Raw genomic sequence first — 19472 nt, 5'->3', positions numbered from 1 at the left:
GACGGGGTTTCATCATGTTGGCCAGGCTGGTCTTGAACTCCTGACCTCAGGTGATCCACCCGCCTCGGCCTCCCAAAGTGCTGGGATTACAGGCAGGAGCCACCGTGCCCAGCCCCGCCTGGCTAATTTTTTTGTAGAGACGGGGTCTCCGTATATTGTCCAAGGTGGTCTTGAACTCCTGGTCTCAAGCAATTCTCCCATATTGGCCTCCCTAAGTGCTGGTATTGCAGGTGTGAGCCACTGGGCCTGGCTTAATGACAATTTATCGAGTGCTTCCTGTGTGCTGGCACCATACTAACTGCTTGACACAAATTGACTCATTTAAGAAAAGGGACAAAGAGAGATAGACCCTAAGAGAAAGACTCAGAGACAGAGAGAGAACGAAAGATAAAAGGAGGCTGGGTGCGGTGGCTCACGCCTGTAATCCCAGCACTTTGGGAGGCCGAGGCGGGAGGATGGCTTGAGCCCAGGAGTTTGAGAGCAGTCTGGGCAAATGGCAAGACGGCATTTTTACGAAAAAAGAAAAGATATAAAAGACACACAGAAAATTCAGAGACAGGCAGGCACACACAGAGAGAAAGATGGATGAAGTGAGAGAGACAGAGAAGGAGTGAGAGAAATGTGGGGGTGTGGAGGTGGGGAGGACAGCACACTTGAACCTGGGCAGAGGGAAGTGGGCCCCTGCCCACCTGTCATCACAGTAGGTGAACTTCATGTCCAGGCTGTGGCGGCTGAGGAAGGCCCCCCGGCCCAGCGGGGGCTCCAGGCTGCCTGGGTGGGGGATGGCTTCGCAGATGAGCACCAGGCACTGCAGTGGCGGCTCTGAGTTGGGGCTCCCAGCTGGAGAAGTCTGTGCAGGGGGCTTGTAGGCCCTCATATGTCCAGAGCAATGCAGCACCTGGGGGCCGAGAAGCGGGGACAAGGCAGTGGTGCCTCCAGGCCTGAGACCACCCATGAGGCTGAAAGATGCATCCTGTGGGCCCATCAGGGAGCTGAGATTCCAACCCCATGAAGACTCCAGGTTCAAAGGGGCTGAGGATCCCCAGCCCCAGGCCCATAGGAACCCCTCCTAAGAGAGTTTACAGGAGCCCCAGGTCCCAACTCACAGACACCCATGCTCCTCGATGCACTGAGGACCTACTAGACCTGACCTGAGTGAGCCCCGCACAGTCCCCAGGCCAGGAGATGCCTGGACTCCAGCACCCTTCGAGATCTTTCGGGGCTCACACCCAGCCCCAGCAGCCCTGGCAGCCCCAGCATCCATGCCCTCCTCTGGCCCGGCCCCACGCACCTTCCAGGTGGCCGCCTTGAGGTTGAGGGTGCGCCCGCGGCTGGTGAGCGTACTCTTCATGCGCAAGGAGAAGCACCGCTCTGTGGGGGCCTCCACCTTCCTCCTGGACAGGGCTGGGGAGGCCCGGGGGCAGGGGGGAGGTCACAGGCAGCTGCACACAGGCCCAGTGCCCTCCGGCACCCTGGCTGCTCAGGCCTCTGGAAGGTCTGAACCTTCCAGAGAGGGTTCAGACCCTCTCTGGAACCAGAGAGGATCCCCCAGGGGTAGTATGTGTCCCCTCAGACCCCCCAGGGCAGGGCTGTGTCCCGTCAGACCCCCCAGGGCAGGGCCATCTCTCCTCTTCCTACTCGTCTTTGTCTGGTGTTCCAGAGGAGGAGGGGATATGCTGAGGGAGGGGTGGAGCCTCAGCTTCCTCCTCTGTGTGGTGAGGACAGACGCTTCTGGGGAACTCACTCTGTTGGGGGGTCAGGGCGTCCTGAAGCTCCTCTTGGTCACAGGGGTGGATGAAATCAAAGATGCTGTGTCCGATGAGCTCCAGCTGCCAGGGATGAGAGGGGTGGGGGTCTACCAGGGTCTCTGACCCATCTCCTCCATCCCATCCTCATTCCCCTGCTCCCATTCGTGAGCCTGGATGATTTCACCAGTCTCCCCATTCATGTGTCCATCCATTTGTCCATCCATCCATCCATCCACTCAGCAAGCATTTATTCAGCACGTACCAAGTGCCAGGCCCTTATCTATCTATCTATCTATCTATCTATCTATCTATCTATCTATCTATCTANCCTTATCTATCTATCTATCTATCTATCTATCTATCTATCTATCTATCTATCTATCTACCATCTATCTATCTATTTTTTGAGACGGGTCTTGCTCTGTTGCCCAGGCTGGAGTGCAGTAGTGCAGTGGCACAATCATAACTTCCTGCAGCCTCAACCTGGGCTCAAGCAATCCGATCCTCCCACCTCAGCCTCCTCAGTAGCTGGGACTACAGTCACGTGCCGCCACACCTGGATACATACATGTATTTTTTTAAATGGAATCTCGCTCTATTGCCCAGGCTGGAGTGCAATGGTGCAATCTCGGCTCACTGCAACCTCCGCCTCCTTGGTTCAAGCGATTCTCCCACCTCAGCCTCCCGAGTAGCTGGGACTACAGGCATGTGCCACCACACCCGGCTACTTTTTGTATTTTTAGTAGAGATGGGGTTTCGTCATGTTGGCCAGGCTGGTCTCGAACTCCTGACTCAAGTGATCTGCCTGCCTTGGCCTCCCAAAGTGCTGGGATTATAGGCGTGAGCCACCACATCCAGCTTTCGGCTAATTTAAAAAAAATTTTTTTGTAGAGATGGGGGTCTCACCATGTTGCCCAGGCTGGTCTCAAACTCCCGAGCTCAAGCAATCCTCCCACCTTGGCCTCCCAAAGTACTGGAATTATACGTGGGAGCTACCGCACCTGGCTCTTCTAAACGGTATGGACACAGTGACCACACACACAAATCCCTGCCTTGAAGAGCTTACTGGCCAGTGGGGTGAGACAGACAGTGAATGAAAGAACAGATAATAACAATATAACAAGTAACATGAAGAAAACAAAAGAAGGACAAGGTGATGCAATGATGGGAGGCTGCTTTAGAGACAGTGGTCTAGACAGTTTCTTTGAAGAGGTGACATTTAAAAAGACTGCTGAACAAAGCAAGTGAGGTGGCCTTGTGGCCCCCTGCAGTAAGAGTATTCCAGAAAGAGGGAACAGTAAGCACAAGGCCCTGAGATGAGACTCCATTCAAGTCACACTTGTCTGGCAGGCCAAAAACCCAACTCTTCATTTCAGTTTAGGAAATGAGCCTGGTGCTGGGAGGGGACACAGATGAAGGTGGACCCTATTGGCTCACCATGTGAATGGTGCTGGTGCTGGTGAATAGGGAAAGAGGGAGATCTCACTCCTCTGACAACATCTCTTGTAGCTGGAGTCGAATCCTGGCTGTGCCATTTCCTAGCTTTGGGACCTCAGGACATTCATCTCTCTGGGTCCAAAAAGCTCACTCACACTGACAGAGAAATTGGTACCAGGAGTGGGGTAACCAGGCAGAGAAAAGGAACAGATACCAACTATTGCGCCCATTTATTTGAGATTAAAAAAAAAAAGAATGGGAACTGTCTTGTAGGCCTTGCTGTAAGGATGAATTAAAGTTAGTTCTACTTTCTACGCTCGCTTAGGCAGCACGTATGCTAAAAATTGGAATAACACAGAGAAGATTAGCATGGCCTCTGTGCAAGGATGATACGCAAATGCATGAAGCCTTCCATGTTAATTAAAAAAGTAAATTTTACTTTCTAAATGTCTCTTGTTCTTATCTTTCCATCCCCATGGCCCCTGCCACTGTTCCTCTTCTCCCACCTGAGATTGGCATCTACCTATTGTTGATCTCTCAACCTCTGATCTCACTCCCTCCAAATCTACCTCCATGCTGTACCTAGAGGGTCTTTCAAAAATGTAAATCTGATTCTACCTCTCTGGCACAACCTCTCCACTGCTTAAACTCCTTCTATAGCTCCCCAGGGTCCTGGAGATAAAGCTAAGTTGGCCTTACATTTGGCCACAGGCTACCCTGATGACCTCTCTAGCCTTTTGTCTCTCAGCTTCTCCTATTGCACTCTGCACCTAGGAGGATAAACTTTTGTTTGTTTGTTTGTTTGTTTTTGAGACTGGATCTTGCTCTGTCACCCAGGCTGTAGTGTACTGGTGCGATCTTGGCTTACTGCAACTTCCACCTCCCAGGCTCACATGATGCTCCCACCCCAGCCTCCCAAGTAGCTGGGACCACAGGCGTGTGCCAGCACATCTGGCGAAATTTTTGTATTTTTGGTGGAGACAGGGTTTTGCCATGTTGCCCAGGTGAAACACTGAACTCCTGAACTTAAGCTATCCTCCCATCTTGGCCATTCAAAGTGCTAGAATTACAGGTGTGAGCCACTGCACGTGGCCAACTTCTTTATTTCCCCAAATTATCCTGTTTCTTTCTCACCTCTTGGCCTTTGCCTCCTCTGTTCCCTCTGCCATGTACATTCCTGACCTTCACTGATCCCATCCATTCTCCATACCCCTTTGACCAGCTAAGTTCTTCAGATTTCAGCTCAGGCGTCTTCTCCTCCAGGAAGCCCTCCATTGCCACCCAGGCTGGGTCAGGTACACCCCACCCCTGTGCTCCCACAGCCCCCTAGACTGTCCCATCCCAGACCTGACCATTCTGGGTCTTCCTGTCTAGTGACATACCTATATCCCCTTTGTACTGTGAGTCCCATAAAGGTAGGGCTATGGCTGTCCTGGTCACCACTGTATCCCCAGCATCACCAGTACAGGGCCAGGCACAGAGCCAGGAGCTCCTCTCACCTGACTGAGGCCCAGGTGTTTGCTGACATTCTCCGACAGGTAAGCCATGTCTCCCTCGGTGGTGAGCACCATGACGAAGCCCTCCAGGGCCTTCAGGTAGCAGGCATCCAGTGGTTCTCCCCCTGCTCCCACCTGGTTCCACTCCCCTGGTGCCCGGGGCAGGGGGGATGGGGGCATCTCTAGTCAGTTATGGACTGAATTATGAACTGACCCTGGGCTAGCCTCCCTCTGCCTTGCCTCATTCAGAGAAACTTACATGCACCCCCGAGGGAGTGGGGGTACATCCTAGTGACCTGGATTCCCAAGGAAGAAAGCAGGACTAAGAAGCGCTGGAATTAGAAGCAGGGCCTCCCGGGGGGCAGAATTCTAAGGAAGTAGGAGTCTCCCAAGGGAACGGAATTCTAAGGATGTGGGTGGGCCTCCTAGGAGGACAGAATTCTAAGTGGATGGAACTCCCCAGGGTCAAAATATGAAGGGGCCAGGGCCTAGGGGGAATTGTAATACAGAGCTGATGGGGAAGCCTCGAAGGGGTTCAACACTCATGGAGGGCAGGATGTTCCAGAGGGACAGAACTCCAGAGAAGCAGGGGCTCCCAGAGGACAGACTTCTAAGGGGGTAAAGCCTCCAAGAAAAGTAAAATTCTATGGGGCAAGTCAAATGGGCAGAGCCTCCCAGAGAGTAACACTACCCCCCCCCCCCCCCCCGCTTTCAGGGTCCTGGGATTCCATGGGGTTTATGTGTGAGTGTATGTGTGTGTGTGCGTGCGTGGCAAAGCCCGCTGCACGGTGCAATTCTAACTGGGTGGAAATTCAAGGAGATGCCTACTAAAAGAACAAGTGATGTAGAACTAGAGGGGTGGGGAAGGGACAAGGGACTCTCAGGTTCAGCAATGAAAAGTTGGGCGGCCTGGCCTCCCAGTGGATGTATTATGAGACCAGGGCCTATCCATCTGGGAGAGTCCCCGAGAGGATGAAATCCTAAAGATTGAAGGGTTAGGGGATTCTCTGCGAGTCCTAAGGAGGCGGGGCTTCCAAAGGGCGCGTTCCAGAGGGCGGGGCCTCACAAGTGATCGACTTCTAAGGGGGTGGGACTCCCAGCACGCCAGTAACACAAAGGGGGCGGGATCTCCCCTGGGAAGTGGGATTCCAGGGGGGTGGGGCTCCGCCGAGAAGACGTCCACCAGGGGGCGGGGATTTGTCAGAATACGGCTTCCCGGAGGAGGGGCCTCCATGGGATGTGGGCGGGGCCTGGCCAATACGGGAATTCCCACGGGCAGGGCTCACCTGCGGCGCAGAGGCGGTGCATGCGCAGGTAGCTGATGGTGAGGCGCATGATGGAAGCCTTGTCCAGGTGGGCGCTGACGCCACGTGCGAAGGGCAGCGTGTGGGCCAGCTGGTACAGCACCTCGGTCTCCTGGCTGCGCCGGCTGCGGGCCGCATCCCGGGACTTCTCCTTGCGCAGCTCGGTGGTCGACCTGAGAGCATGGGCAGCGTTCACTGGTGGTGACTCGGGAAAGACAAGAGGAGGACGGGACGAGCACCTGGGGAGCTGCCACCTGGGGCCGGGGCTCGTGGAGGGCTGGACCGCAGCTGCGCAGGCCTCGATGTGTGGCCCTGTAGAGTTCGCGGCGCTTTCTGGGCCTGGGACGGCTACACTGTGGAGCCCTCCTAGCCCTGAATTTACCTGTGGTCTTGCCAGTCCATGCTGCCTCCTGCGCCTCGCTGCTCTCTGTGGCGCGCCTAGAGCCGCTCTGTCCCCTCCCTGACTTATCTGCAGTTTATTTCCCGGGCTAGGGACGCCTAGGGGACAGGGAGGGCCCCTGCTGGGAGGGGGCTGGGAGAAGGGAGGGCCCACGAAGGAGAGGCCTACAGCCTCCCAGGCCCCCTGCCCTACAGTTTCCCAGAATCTCCTCCTCTGCCCTTTCACCTCAACTGAGCCATCCTGTGAATCTTGGAACATAGATCTCAAAGTCTAACGACGAACCACGAACAGGGGCCCTAAGAGGGGCAGGGACCCGCCAGGGTGACACAGCAAAGCAACCTGTTCTGTTTACCACTCACCCTGCCCTGTAATCCACTTCAAATACCTACATTTTGCATGTGGGGTTGGAAGAATAAGTGTCGTTTTATGAGAAATATCTGCCACTTATCCAGCTTTTACTATTTTGTCACTCCTGGTGCCAAGCGTGAAACTTACGTTAACCCGTCTAATGCTCAGTCAACCCAGAAGGAAGTTGATAACGCCCCATTGAACAGATGAGGACACGGAGGATCAGACAGGTGCAGTGCCTGCCCACAAATAGGGAAGCCTGCCTTTAAACAATAGTCTACCTAAACTCTCAAATTTTCTCTCTCTATGGGCCTGGGTTTATGTCCAGGATTTTAGCTCTTCTCCCTGTTTCTGCCACTGTCTTCAAAATGAAACTCCAGGTCTGTCTGAACCTAAAGTTTTTTTTTTTTCTTTTCTTTTCCTTTCTTTTCTTTTTTCTTTTCTTCTCTTTCTTTTTTTTGAGACAGGCTCTCACTCTGTTGCCCAGGCTGGAGTGCAATGGCATGAATATGGCTCACTGCAGCCTCAACATCTTAGGCTCAGGCCATCCTCCAGCCTCAGCCTCTTATGTAGCTGGGACCACAGGTGTGCACCAGCACACCCAGCTAATTTTTGTATTTTTTGTAGTGACAGTGTGTCATTTTGTTGTCCAGGCTGGTCTTGAACTCCTGAACTCAAGTGATCCTCCCACCTTGGCCTCCCCAAATTCTGGGATTACAGGTGTGAGCCACCACGCCCGGCTTCTTTACTTTCATATAAAATTACAGCCGGAAGCGGCTATAATTTGGAGGGTGAGACAGAGGATCACTTGAACCCAGGTTCAAGGTTACAGTGAGCTATGCTTGTGCCCCTGCACTCCAGCCTGGGCGACAGCTGTCTCTAAAAAAAAGACAAAAAACAGGCTGGGCGCGGTGGCTCACGCCTGTAATCCCAGCACTTTGGGAGGCCGAGGCCGGCGGATCATGAGGTCAGGAGATCGAGACCATTCTGGCTAACCAGTGAAACCCTGTCTCTACTAAAAATACGAAAAATTAGCCGGGCATGGTGGCGGGTGCCTTGTAGTCCCAGCTACTCGAAAGGCTGAGGCGGGAGAATCGCTTGAACCTGGGAGGCGGAGGTTGCAGTGAGCCAAGATCTTGCCACTGCACTCCAGCCTGGATGACAGAGCAAGACTCCGTCTCAAAAAAAAAAAAAACAAAAAACAAAAACACAAACAAAAACAGAAACCGAAAAAAACAAAACAGACAAAAAACAAATTAGCAAAAATAGAAAAAATAAAAAAGTATTACATGATGTATTACATCTAGTATATTGTATATATAGTCTAGTGTAATATATATATAGTCTCATCCACATTTATAATATTGATAAATATTACCATTAGTAATAGGCAGCTGTCATTTGCTAAGCATTTGTGTGCTTGCTACTGTACTATGTATTTTATATGTATTCATCCAATCCTCAGGGGACCCCTAGGAGGGAGGCATTTTATTTTTTATTTATTTTTTTAATTTTTAATTTCTTTTTTTTTTTTTTTTTTTTTTGAGATGGAGTTTCCCTCTGTCGTCCAGGCTGGAATATAATGGCACGATCTCGGCTCACTGCAACCTCTGCCTCCTGGGTTCAATTATCCTCCCTCAGCCTCCCGAGTAGCTGGGATTACAGGCCTTTGCCACCACGCCCGGCTAATTTTTGTATTTTTAGTAGAGACGGGGTTTCGCCATGTTGGCCAGGCTGGTCTCGAACTCCTGACCTCAAGTGATCTGCCCACCTCAGCCTCCCAAAGTGCTGGGATTACAGGTGTGAGCCACCGTGCCCGGCGGAGGGGGACATTTTAAACTTCCACTTTACAATGGGGAGACTGAGACTGAAAGGTGAAGTCCTTGCCCAAGAAGCCCCAAAGCCAACAACTGGCAGAGCTGGGATTTGAATCTGGGCAGTGAGTCAGGCTTTTTCTCATCCCCTCCTTGGGACCCATCTGAGGGAAGCAGAACCTCTAGGAGGGGTCACTGTCCCTTCCTAAATTCAAGAGCAGAGGCGGCTTCTGGGGTGGCATCAACCCCAGCCTCGGGCAAGAGACCTGTAGCCCCAGCACCCAGGGCGAGGGGATATTTTCCTGTCTGGAGGCAGAAGGAAAATAAAATCCTCAGTACAGCAGGGTGGGAGGCACACAAGAGGGCAGGCTGGATGGAAGGTTGGAGCAGGGGAGATACTGCCCCTGTCCCCGCCCCCTCCCTCCTGGCTGGTGGGGGCAGGGGCCTCAGTCCTGCCTGCCTGAGAGGACATGCCGTCCTGTTCTGTTCCAGCTCTGTTTGTCTTCCTGCCCAGAAGGTGGGGGCGAGAGGGCCTCACGGTGCTGGGGGCCCGACAGAGGGAACAGGGAGTGGGAACCGGCAGGGAGGTGGGGCCAGCGCCTCACCTCCTAGGCAGCTGGGCTCTGTAATCCTCTGTGGCTGGGCTGCTTCTTCCATAGAAGGAGCCAGCTGGTGGCTGCGGAGGGACCCTCCTTCCAACTCCCAGCCTGCCCTCTGGATGTTCTACTGGGAAGTGTGGGCCTTTCCCATCTCACAGACTGGAGGCTAGTTCCTCTGGCTCAGGGTTCCAATCCTGACTCTACTACTTATAAACTCCACTACTTATAAGCTCCACTACTTACAAGCTCCACTATTTATAAGGTGTGTGACGACTTATAAGCTGTGTGAATGTAATCGTGCTCTGTCACCCAGGCTGGAGTGCAGGGGCTCGATCTCGGCTCACTGTCACCTCCGCCTCCCAAGTTCAAGCGATTCTCCTGCCTCAGCTTCCTGAGTAGCTGGGATTACAGGCGCCTGCCACCGCCTGGGTAATTTTTGTATTTTTAGTAGAGACACGGTTTCACTATGTTGGCCAGGCTGGTTTCGAACTCCTGACCTCAGGTGATCTGCCTGCCTAGGACTCCCAAAATGTTAGGATTACAGGCGTGAGCCACCGCGCCCGGCCAAGGTTAGACTTATTATTCTCCCTCTGTGCATGTCAGAGGTGGAAAGCATGGGCTTAGGAACTTCTTGGGCTTTAGAGTAACCTGTGGGTTACCCTCCCCATAGTGTGGTATGTGCATGCAATTACCTACATGGTTTTTACGCAAGCATCTTAAAAGGAGGACTGAATAACAGTGATACTGTAATAATGATAGCATTGGTGTGTTGAACGCTCACGGAGCTAGAGACCCCATTAAGTCCTTTCTACAACCCTACTGAGCAGGAGAAGTGATTTCTCCTTCAAAGAGGCAGAAACCGAGAGTCGGAGCAATGGTATCCCCAGCCCAAGTAACCCAGCGCCCTCCATCGACACTGAACTATGTTCAACCACTTCTCAGTGAATCTGACCATGTTCCTGCAATGACTTTCCCCATTTTCCGGATGAGGAAGGAAGCCCAAAGAGGTGATGAAACTTGCCTGAAGCCACACGGCTTTTAGTAGCAGAGCCAGGATTCAAACCAGGTCTGTCTACTCTGACTTGAACTCACTTTGTGGCACACCTATTGGGTGTTCTGCCCCCGACCATCTGCTGCCTCACTACTGGCTCCTCATCTTGATCTGGGATGGTGGAAAGGGAGTGTGATCCCCAGTTTTCTTTGATTTTTTTTTTTTTTTTTTTTTTTTGAGACAAGGTCGGGCTCTATTGTCCAGGCTGGAGTGCAGTGGCCTGATCTTGGCTCACTACAACCTCTGCTTCTCAGGCTCAAGCCATTCTCCCACCTCAGCCTCCTGAGTAGCTGGGACTACAGACACTCACCACCATGCCTGGCTGATCTGCGTATTTCTAGTATAGATGAGATTTTGCCATATTGCCCAGGCCCGCCTCGAACTCAAGCAATCTGCCCACCTCAGCCTCCCAAAGTGCTGGAATAACAGGCCTGAGCCACTGCGCCCGGCCTCCCCGTATTTCCAGGACCTGAAACTGAGGCTCAGAGCAGCAGTCACTGACACAAGTCCACACCACCAGGAAGTGGGTGAGAAGGGATTTGAACCCTGACTTTGGGGCCTGTGCTCTTGGCAGGTGTGCCCACCGCCCAAGGGGCCCCTGCCCTGCCCCTCTTTTGCCTAGCAGCCTCGGTCCCTTCCCCCGTCACACCCCTGCTGCCTCCAGATCGCCCCAGCTGGCCCCATGCCCAGCCCTGGTCCAGCCCCCTGGCACTCTGCCCAGCTTGGGACGTGCAGCTGGAACCCTGCCACCCTTCCTCCGTGTTCCAGCCAAGAACAGGGGGTGGGGCCAGGGCCTGGAGGGCTCAGGGTGAGGCCTGAGAATGGGGGTTGGGGCCCAGTGCCCCCCTCCAACCAGGAAGGAGAGAAGTTCACCTCTTCCCTGCCCTGAAGAACTTGCCACCCGTGAGGAAGGCGTAATAAAAGCAGGGAGTCCCTGTTCCACATTCAGGGCTACTTCTGGGCTTTTCTCTTCTGACACTCAGCTGGGTACTGGGGGGTCTTATGAAAAGCACAGAGGATTTGGTGGGTGGGGGCTTAGGTTGTAGCTGGGCAAGGATGCCTCTTGGCACTGCCCAGAGCTGTCCTGACAGACCAGACGCAGGGTTTGGGTTTGCAAAGGGACTTGGCATGAGGGTCTGTGGGAGTCTCTCTGTCCCCTGACTCTGCTTGTTCCCAAGGACATGGTAATCTGGTGGGGTGCCGGTCCCCAAAATCCTATCTTCTCCAGGAACCTTGTACCTCACTAGACACTCTGGGCTGCAAGCCGTACCCACCAGGGACTTCCCAAGAGCATCCTTGCCCACAGTGGGATGGCAGCCAGCCCCAGCTAGAGGAAGGGAAGGGGGAAAGGGGGTTTGGGGGGCCCACTCACCATCGCCCAGGCCCCCTTTGGCTGAAGGGCCATCCAGGGGATGCAGGAGGGGACGCAGCGCAGCCAGGACCCGGGTGCGAGTTACGAGTGGGTGGCGCGCGGCGGTGAGATGACTCCACAGGAAAGGGCCGGCCTTGGGTGGGGAGGGGGGCACCCCAGCTCAGCCAAGAGGGGCCCCCACCCAGCCAGGAGGGGGCGCTGAGAAGGGCGGGACGACAGCTGGCCCAAAAAGGGTGGGATGGAGTTCCCTGGTAGGCCCAGAGCCAGGGCCTGGAATAGAGTGGGGGAGGGGGGAGAGGATGGGGGGGTTAGAAACATGGGGTGTGCACGGATCCAATCAGGCCTGAGAAACCAGGGAGGAGGGAAGGGGGTGAGGCTTACTGGGTGCCTCACATTGGACAGGGAAAGCTGAGGACCTAGAACATTTTCCGGAGTCCCATGAGAACATGGCCAGATAAGACCCCATGGCAGCGGCCCCAGGGCACAGGTTCCTTGTGTTCCAGCAGAGCTGCACCTGCTGGGAGGTGAACCCAGAAACCCACCCTCTGCCCGGGAAGACCCCAGCTGAGCACTGCGGCAGGGGGCGCTCCCATCACAGCCTGCAGGCTCACAGCACCCCGCCATGGAATCTCCCCAAAATAAAGCTTGAATGAGGCTCCCCTGTCTCTCAGGATGGGGGTGGAGGGGTGAGATGAGGGGCTGGACTTTGGGACGTGGGTCCAGCTTGTTTCCCTGTTATTTAAGGGAGTGACTCTGGCTTTTGAAAGGATACAAAAAGTCTCTTAGGAAGGGTCCCAGACGGCTTCTGAAAGGGGTTCCCCTCTGCCCATTTCTAGGGAAACCCAACATTTAGGAGACTGTGTCAGGAAGGGTACTATCAGAGGAGATCTCTCCTCTCTTGAACTCAGGAGAAGAATGCCATTCCAAGGGACTCCCTATATGTGGGAAGGCTCAATTTAGGGGTATCCCATATCGCCTAGGATCCCAGGGACCTGGTGGAAAAGAACACCCTCAATTTGGGGAGTTCAGAGGCCAGAGGGATCAATATGTGGCGGGAGAATACCTCCCGCCTGGGGACTGCTCAAATGCAATCACCCCTAATTTATCAGGAATCCCAAGTTCCACCCCCAACCAGAAGGGTAAGCGAGCCTTGGGTAACGAAAAATCGGGGACCCTGAAGCCGCTCTTGGCCAGAGGGGCGGGGCAGCCAGAGACATAGGGAATCCCCCACCCCTGCAGTCTCTAAGGGTGGAGAGTGCGGCGGGGATGTGCCTCTTGTTTCGCACCCGCGAACCGCCTGCCCACAATCCAGCTCAGGGGTCTCCAGGAGGAGAGCCCCCCAATTCCCAGAACTCCTGCCCCCGAACTTCAGTACCTTGCGCGCTGCAGCCCCAGCGCCATGGCTCGCAGGTCGCCGCTCCGGAGCCCTCGGAGGCCCCTAGCCCCCTCCCCTGGCCTTGCGAGCCCCCTCCCCAGCTCCTCCCCACGCCGTGCGGTTGGCTGTGCCGCGCCAGGCCCGCAGCTCTGATTGGGCGAAGGGTATGTCACTCCTGAAAAGGAGGCGGAACCAGGGGAGAAGACTTGGAAAGGCAAAGGGGGTGATACCGTGTAATACACACCCCCCAACCACGCCTCTCGCCGCGGACTTCCTAGGCAGTGGAGCCCGCACCGTCGGCTGGCCTCGCCTTCTCTGGCCCAACCTCTAAAGTGCCAACGCCAGTACTCTTCTGAACTCACCCAGTTCACTCTGCTCTCTGCACCCCAGTCCCCAGACTCTAACCCCCACCTCCTCTCACCTTTCCATTTCCTAACCCCAGTTGGGCCCTTCCAACCTCCCAATTCCACCCCTTTCAACCCCCTAGCCTCCTCTATCCCTTCTAAGGTATTCACAGAGTACCCTGCTTCCCCTCCCCACCCTCCAACTCCCAACCCCACCCCAGTTACACAATCCCTGGCCCTCTGGCACCTACCCTTCCCTGTCACTCCCCAGCTCCTCCCTGCCGCCCCTGTCCCATACCCCACCTCGCCCCCGTTCCTCCAGTCTGCACCCTCTGCACCCCAGCTTACCTTCCCCCACCCCCTCTACTCCACCCTAACCTCTTGGCCTTTCTGACTCCCTTTTCAGGTCCCCACTGATGAATAATTAAGCTTATGTCAAGTAAATATGTTTTAATTCAATCACACCTACTTTAAAAAGAGCCGAGAAATAGTTTTTTGTTGTTGTTGTTGTTTAGTCAACTATGAAGGGAGAGGTACAAAGTTACCTAGCAATAATGAAAGAATTACAGTTGGATAAGGAACTGTGTGTGTGTGTGTGTGTGTGTGTGTGTGTGTGTGTTGGACCACTATTCTGCATTTGGTTGGCAGGGAAGAGGATACTATAGCAGAAGTGGCCTTGTTGAACCTTGAACTTGCCAGGCAAGTTGCTCACCTGAGGGCCTTTGCACTTGCTGTTGTTCCCACAGCTTAGAACACTCTTCCTCCAGGAATCCACACAGCTCCCCGGCTCACCGCAGTACCCCACTCTGTTTTCTTTTGGGAAACCACTTCTCTCTCCTCTTCATCTATTTAATTTGAATAGGGTTTAGCCACTGCTCCGCCCTCACCAGCTCCAGGGATGGACACAGGATCCAGACCTGGCTAATCAGTTGAGTCTGCTTCCCTGGCCACAGTGATTGGTTCAGGGAAGGCACGTTACCTAATTTAGCCCAATGAGAATCAACCCTGAGACATTTGCTGCAACCATCAGGAAACAGGTTTTTCTATTTCTGCTGGAATTGCCGAGCAGATGGAGCAGATGGGGCTCACACTGCCACAAAGAGAAGAGAGGCTTTATGAGATGAGGTTCAGTGCAAAAGAGATTGTGCAGAAATGAGCGACTGTGAAAGGCAGTTTTGACCCCAGTACTTGAGTGCCTGGATCCAGCCATACCTGAACTCCAATTTAATTCTTGGATTTTCAAATGAAACCCACGATGGGCTTTTTTTTTTTTTTTTTCCTGTTGCTCTTGTTAAATATTGCTTCATTCACTATTGCCTTTTTTGCTTTGTGCTTAGATTAGTTTGAATGGATTTCAGATGCTTGCTCCCAAGAGAATCTTGATATATAGAGAAACTAACTCTCAACCCTCAGTATGGAGGCATGTGGGATGTTAGAAAAGGAGCAGTCTGAATTATAAAGGGGGGCCGACCATGGTGGCTCATGCCTGTAATCCCAGTACTTTGGGAGGCTGAGGTGGGCAGATCACCTGAGGTCAGGAGTTGGAGACCAGCCTGGCCAACATGGTGAAACTCCGTCTCTACTAAAAATACAAAAATGAGCCGGGCATGGTGGCACACCCTTGTAATCCCAGCTACTCGGGAGGCTGAGGCAGGAGAATCGCTTGAAGCCAGGAGGCAGAGGTTGCAGTGAGCCGAGATCGTGCCATTGCACTCCAGCCTGAGTGACAGAGTGAGACTCTGTCTCTTAGTAAATAAATAGTAGAAGGGGCTGCAGAGGAACCAATGCTCTTAGAGCTTGTCAGGGTTTAGGTAAAGACACGGAGTAGAAGAAATGTTCAAGGGACAAACCGAGGAAGGGGCGTGATTGTTAACAAGGCATCAAGAGTTCCAGTGAGTGTGTTGGAAGAGTTTGGAGGGGGCAGTCGTTGGATGATAGATTGAGTGGAAGAGAAGAACTCGTTGATTTTGGCATGAGGGAGTCGTAGCAGAGAGCCAATCGGAGGGATTTACAGTGCCCAAGAAAAGCTGGCACTAGTTCAACAAACATTAAAATAGAACTAACACTTTATATATAGAGATGCAACAGGTGTCTCTCTATGATGTAGGATAGCGTTAAACTTCACTCGGAGGTTCCCAGCAGCTAAGGCAATAAGGGAAATGTGTCTGTTGAAATGGTTTCCAATTTTTGCTAAAGGATGTGTTCTTGTTTGTCTGAAGAGACCAGTTTTGTACCTGGAACCGAAGTTAAGGGGGAATTTAAGACCTTTTAATATTAAAATGTAGAGTGGTCTGAGCTGCCAGGAACTGTGGGAGCTTGGTTGCAGTGCCTCACCCTCCTGTCAGGGTTGTCAGAAAGGTTTATTGTGGAAGGGACGTTTGGATGCAGACTTGAGGAGGAATAACAGTGAGGCAAGAAGAGAGAGGGTTTGGTACAGCCAAGTGCAGTGGCTCTCACCTGTAATCCCAATGACTCAGGAGGCTAAGCGGGGAGGATTGTTTGAGGCTAGGAGTTTGAGACCAGCCTGGGCAACATAGCAAGATCCCATCTCTTAATTTTTATTTTATTTATGTATGTGTTTATTTATTTTTTGAGACTGAGTGTCAATCTTGTCGCCTAGGCTGGTGTTCACTGGCGTGATCTTGGCTCACTGCAACCTCTGCCTCCCAGGTTCAAGCAATTCTCCTGCCTCAGCCTCCTGAGTAGCTGGGATTACAGGCACCTGCCACCACACCCGGCTAATTTTTGTCTTTTTAGTAGAGACAGGGTTTCACTATGTTGGCCAGACTGGTCTCAAAATCCAGACCTCAGGTGATTTGCCCGTCTCAGCCTCCCAAAGCCTCCCATCTCATGCCTCTGGGATTAGAGGCATGAGCCACTGCACCTAGCCTCCATCTCTTAATTTTTTTTTTAACTTTGCCAGGCATGGTGATGTGCGCCTATAGTCCCAGTTACTTGGGAGGCTGAGACGGGAGGATTGCTCAAGCCCAGGAGCTGGAGGCTGCAGTGAGCTATGATTGTACCACTGCACTCTAGTCTGGGCAACAGAGTGAGACCTCATCTCTAAAATAAATAAATATATGAATGAAAGGGCTGGGGGGAAAGTACTGTAGGCAAAGGGAAGAGAATATAACAGTGTGGAGGCAAAAGAGAGCTTGGTACATTGAGGGAACTGACAGGTAGACTGTGGTTGCAGCCTGGAGTATAAAGAGAGGAGATGGGAAGTGTTGGTGGAGGGGTGCATGGGAATGAGATCACACCAAGTCTGAAAGCCGTTAGAGAATCTCAGGCATTCCCCAGGGAGCACTGGGGCGCCATGGCAGAGTTTTGAGCAGGACAGAACACAACACTAAGGATTCCTCTGGCAGCTGGATGTGGTAGTTCACACCTGTAATTCCAGGTTTGGGAGGCCAAGGCAGGAGGATTGCTTGAGGCCAGGAGTTTGAGACAAGCCTGAGCAACATAGTGAGAGCCCATCTCTGAAAAAAATTTAAAAGTTAACTGGGCATGGTGGCATGCACCTGTAGTCTTAGCTACTCAGGAGGCTGAGGAAGGAGGATTGATTGAACCCAGGAAGTTGAGGCTGCAGTGAGCTATGATCCTGCCATATGCTCCAGCCTGGGTGACAGAAACCCTGTATTAAAAAACAAAACAAAACAAAACAAATTCCTCTGGAAGGTGAATGAGAGGGAGTGATATTAGAGATCAGAGAACAAGAAGGAGGCTGGGCTGGGGTGGTGACCTGGGTGTAAATAAGAGATGCCTGGGCCAGGGAAGGGGCCATGGAGATGAAGGAAAGGGGATAGACTGAAGAGATATTGAGGTTCATCATTAGTAGAATGGATAAGCAAATTGTGGTATGCCCATGCAGTGAATACTATCAGCAAGAAAAAAAAATAATGAACTATTGATACACATACATCATGGATGACTCTCGAAAACCTTATGAAGAGTGAAAGAAGCTAGACACAGAAAAGAATGTATTATGCAATTTCATTTAAATGAAGTTCCAGAACAAGTAAGGCTAATGTACAAGTGGGAAAAACATCAGGGGAGTCCTTCTTTATCTTGACAGAAATTTGGGTTACACCGGTATATAAATTTGTCAAAAGTTAGTGAATGGCACACTTCAGATATGCTCATCTTGTATATAAACTTTACCTCAAAATAGAAAATAAAGAATGGTAAACAAATACTGATAGACACTCTGAAGGACTTATGAGACAGGGTACTGGTGTCTGCAACTTTCATTGAACTGCATCAAAACTAAGCTGGAGTGGGCCAGGCATGGTGGCTCACGCCTGTAATCCCAGCACTTTGGGAGTCCAAGGCGGGCAGATCACGAGGTCAGGAGATCAAGACCATCCTGGCCAACATGGTGAAACCCCGTCTCTACTAAAAATACAAAAATTAGCCAGGCGCGGTGGCCTGCGCCTGTAATCCCAGATACTTGGGAGGCTGAGGCAGGAGAATTGCTTGATCCTGGGAGGCAGAGGTTGCAGTGAGCCTAGATCGCGCCACTGCACTCCAGCCTGGTGACAGAGTGAGACTCCGTCTAAAAAACAAACAAACAAGCAAACAAAAAAACTAAGCTGGAGTAATAGATGGATGGATGGATGGTGTAATGGATGGATGGATGGATGGTGTAATGGATGGAAGGATGGGTGGATGGGTGGGTGTGTGGGTGAATGGATGGTGTAATGGATGGATGGTGTAATGGATGGATGGAGGGATGAATGGATGGAGTAATGAATGGATGGATGGAGTAATGGGTGGATGGAAGGATGGAGGGATGGATGGATGGAGGGATGGATAAATGTATAGAAATATGATTGAGCAAATACAGTAAAATGTTAAGAGTGGGGTCTAGGTGATTGGGATAAGGGAGTTCATTGTAAAATTCTTCAACTTTTCTGCATGCTTGAAATTGCTCATAATGAAATGTTGGAAGAAACAAGAAATGTTTAGGAGGCAAGAGGGACACGGTTTGAAGAGTGATTGATTAGTTGGTTGATTATTTGGTTGTGGAGATAAGATTTTTTTTTTTTTTTAAGTGTCTTCTGCCTTTGGCAAATGGAAGCTTTCATGGTTTTTTGTTTGTTTGTTTGTTTGTTTGTTTGTTTTTTGAGACGGAGTCTCGCTCTGTCGCCCGGGCTGGAGTGCAGTGGCCGGATCTCAGCTCACTGCAAGCTCCGCCTCCCGGGTTCCCGCCATTCTCCTGCCTCAGCCTCCCGAGTAGCTGGGACTACAGGCGCCTGCCACCTCGCCCGGCTAGTTTTTTGTAGTTTTTAGTAGAGACGGGGTTTCACCGGGTTAGCCAGGATGGTCTTGATCTCCTGACCTCGTGATCCGCCCATCTCGGCCTCCCAAAGTGCTGGGATTACAGGCGTGAGCCACTGTGCCTGGCCAAGGCTTCATGTTTTTAAGGTGAGTTGGGCTCTTTTCCTGTCACCCTTCTCTTTCCTTTCCCTTGGATCTATTCTTCCAACAATATATGCACCCATTAATCCATTCATTCCTTCCATTTATACCAACAAGTATTCACAGAGTGGTGAACATATGCCTGACACTGTTGTAGACACTGGGGATACAGCAGTGACCAAGACAGAGTTCCGTCACCTGCCCTCATGGAACTTACACTCTAGTTGGGCAGACAGAGTATACACAAGAAACATAAGTGAAATATGCAATTCATTAGATTATGCTAAGTGCTCTGCAGAAATGGAAACCAGGGAATAAGGATGGGAAGTGATTTATTTTTTGGGGAGGGAAGGGGAGTTGTAATTTTAAATAGTGTGGTCATGGAAGGACTTATTGAGAGGGTGACATTTGAGCAAAGACCTGAACATGAGGTGGGAGCTATATAGAGTTCTGGAGGAAGAGCCTTCTGAGCTCGGAGAACAGCAAGTGCAAAGGCACTGAGGTGGGACTTGCTTGGTAAGTTTAAGAATCAACAAGGAGGCCAGTGTGGCTGGAGCAGAGGGGTGGATGGGTATAGTGGGATAAGAGGTCAGAGAGTCAATATTGACAGGAAACCATGGTATGGGCAGATCATGTAGGAAGGATCTTTTAGATTAAGTGTAGACTTTGGCTTTTACTCTGAAGGAGATGGGAACATGGGAGGCTTTTAAGCAAGAAAGCAACATCTGAGTTAGGTGTTTTTTGTTTGTTTGTTTGTTTGTTT

At 51.9% G+C, this 19472-nt stretch overlaps 1 protein-coding gene and 1 non-coding gene across 6 annotated transcripts in view; one reads left to right on the top strand and one right to left on the bottom strand.

The window, feature by feature from the left end:
- Nucleotides 1-12995, bottom strand: part of HIF3A (hypoxia inducible factor 3 subunit alpha) — a 47845-nt gene extending 34850 nt beyond the window's left edge. For 2 of the 5 annotated variants that reach the window (XM_025366883.1, XM_025366885.1), the window contains exons 1-4: nt 5968-6207; nt 1745-1829; nt 1292-1404; nt 690-898 (exon numbers count right to left, since the gene is read on the bottom strand). In XM_025366883.1, coding sequence (XP_025222668.1) covers nt 690-898; nt 1292-1404; nt 1745-1829; nt 5968-6168 — 608 coding nt within the window. In that variant the 5' untranslated portion in view covers nt 6169-6207. Of the gene's footprint in view, nt 1-689; nt 899-1291; nt 1405-1744; nt 1830-4684; nt 4831-5967; nt 6208-6367; nt 6457-11569; nt 11690-12944 lie in introns of those variants that run through there. The other 3 variants (XM_025366881.1, XM_025366882.1, XM_025366884.1) reach the window with 3 other exon arrangements.
- Nucleotides 3503-3606, top strand: LOC112613639. The gene has a single exon (XR_003116970.1). It is a non-coding gene; the product is annotated as a U6 spliceosomal RNA (small nuclear RNA).
- Nucleotides 12996-19472: the final 6477 nt, after the last annotated feature.

This window comes from Theropithecus gelada, chromosome 19 (genome assembly GCF_003255815.1).
Source record: "Theropithecus gelada isolate Dixy chromosome 19, Tgel_1.0, whole genome shotgun sequence".
In the NCBI taxonomy this organism is placed as follows: Eukaryota; Metazoa; Chordata; class Mammalia; order Primates; family Cercopithecidae; genus Theropithecus; species Theropithecus gelada.
Note: the sequence above shows the minus strand (reverse complement) of the source record. Positions and strands in the feature narration are given on the sequence as shown.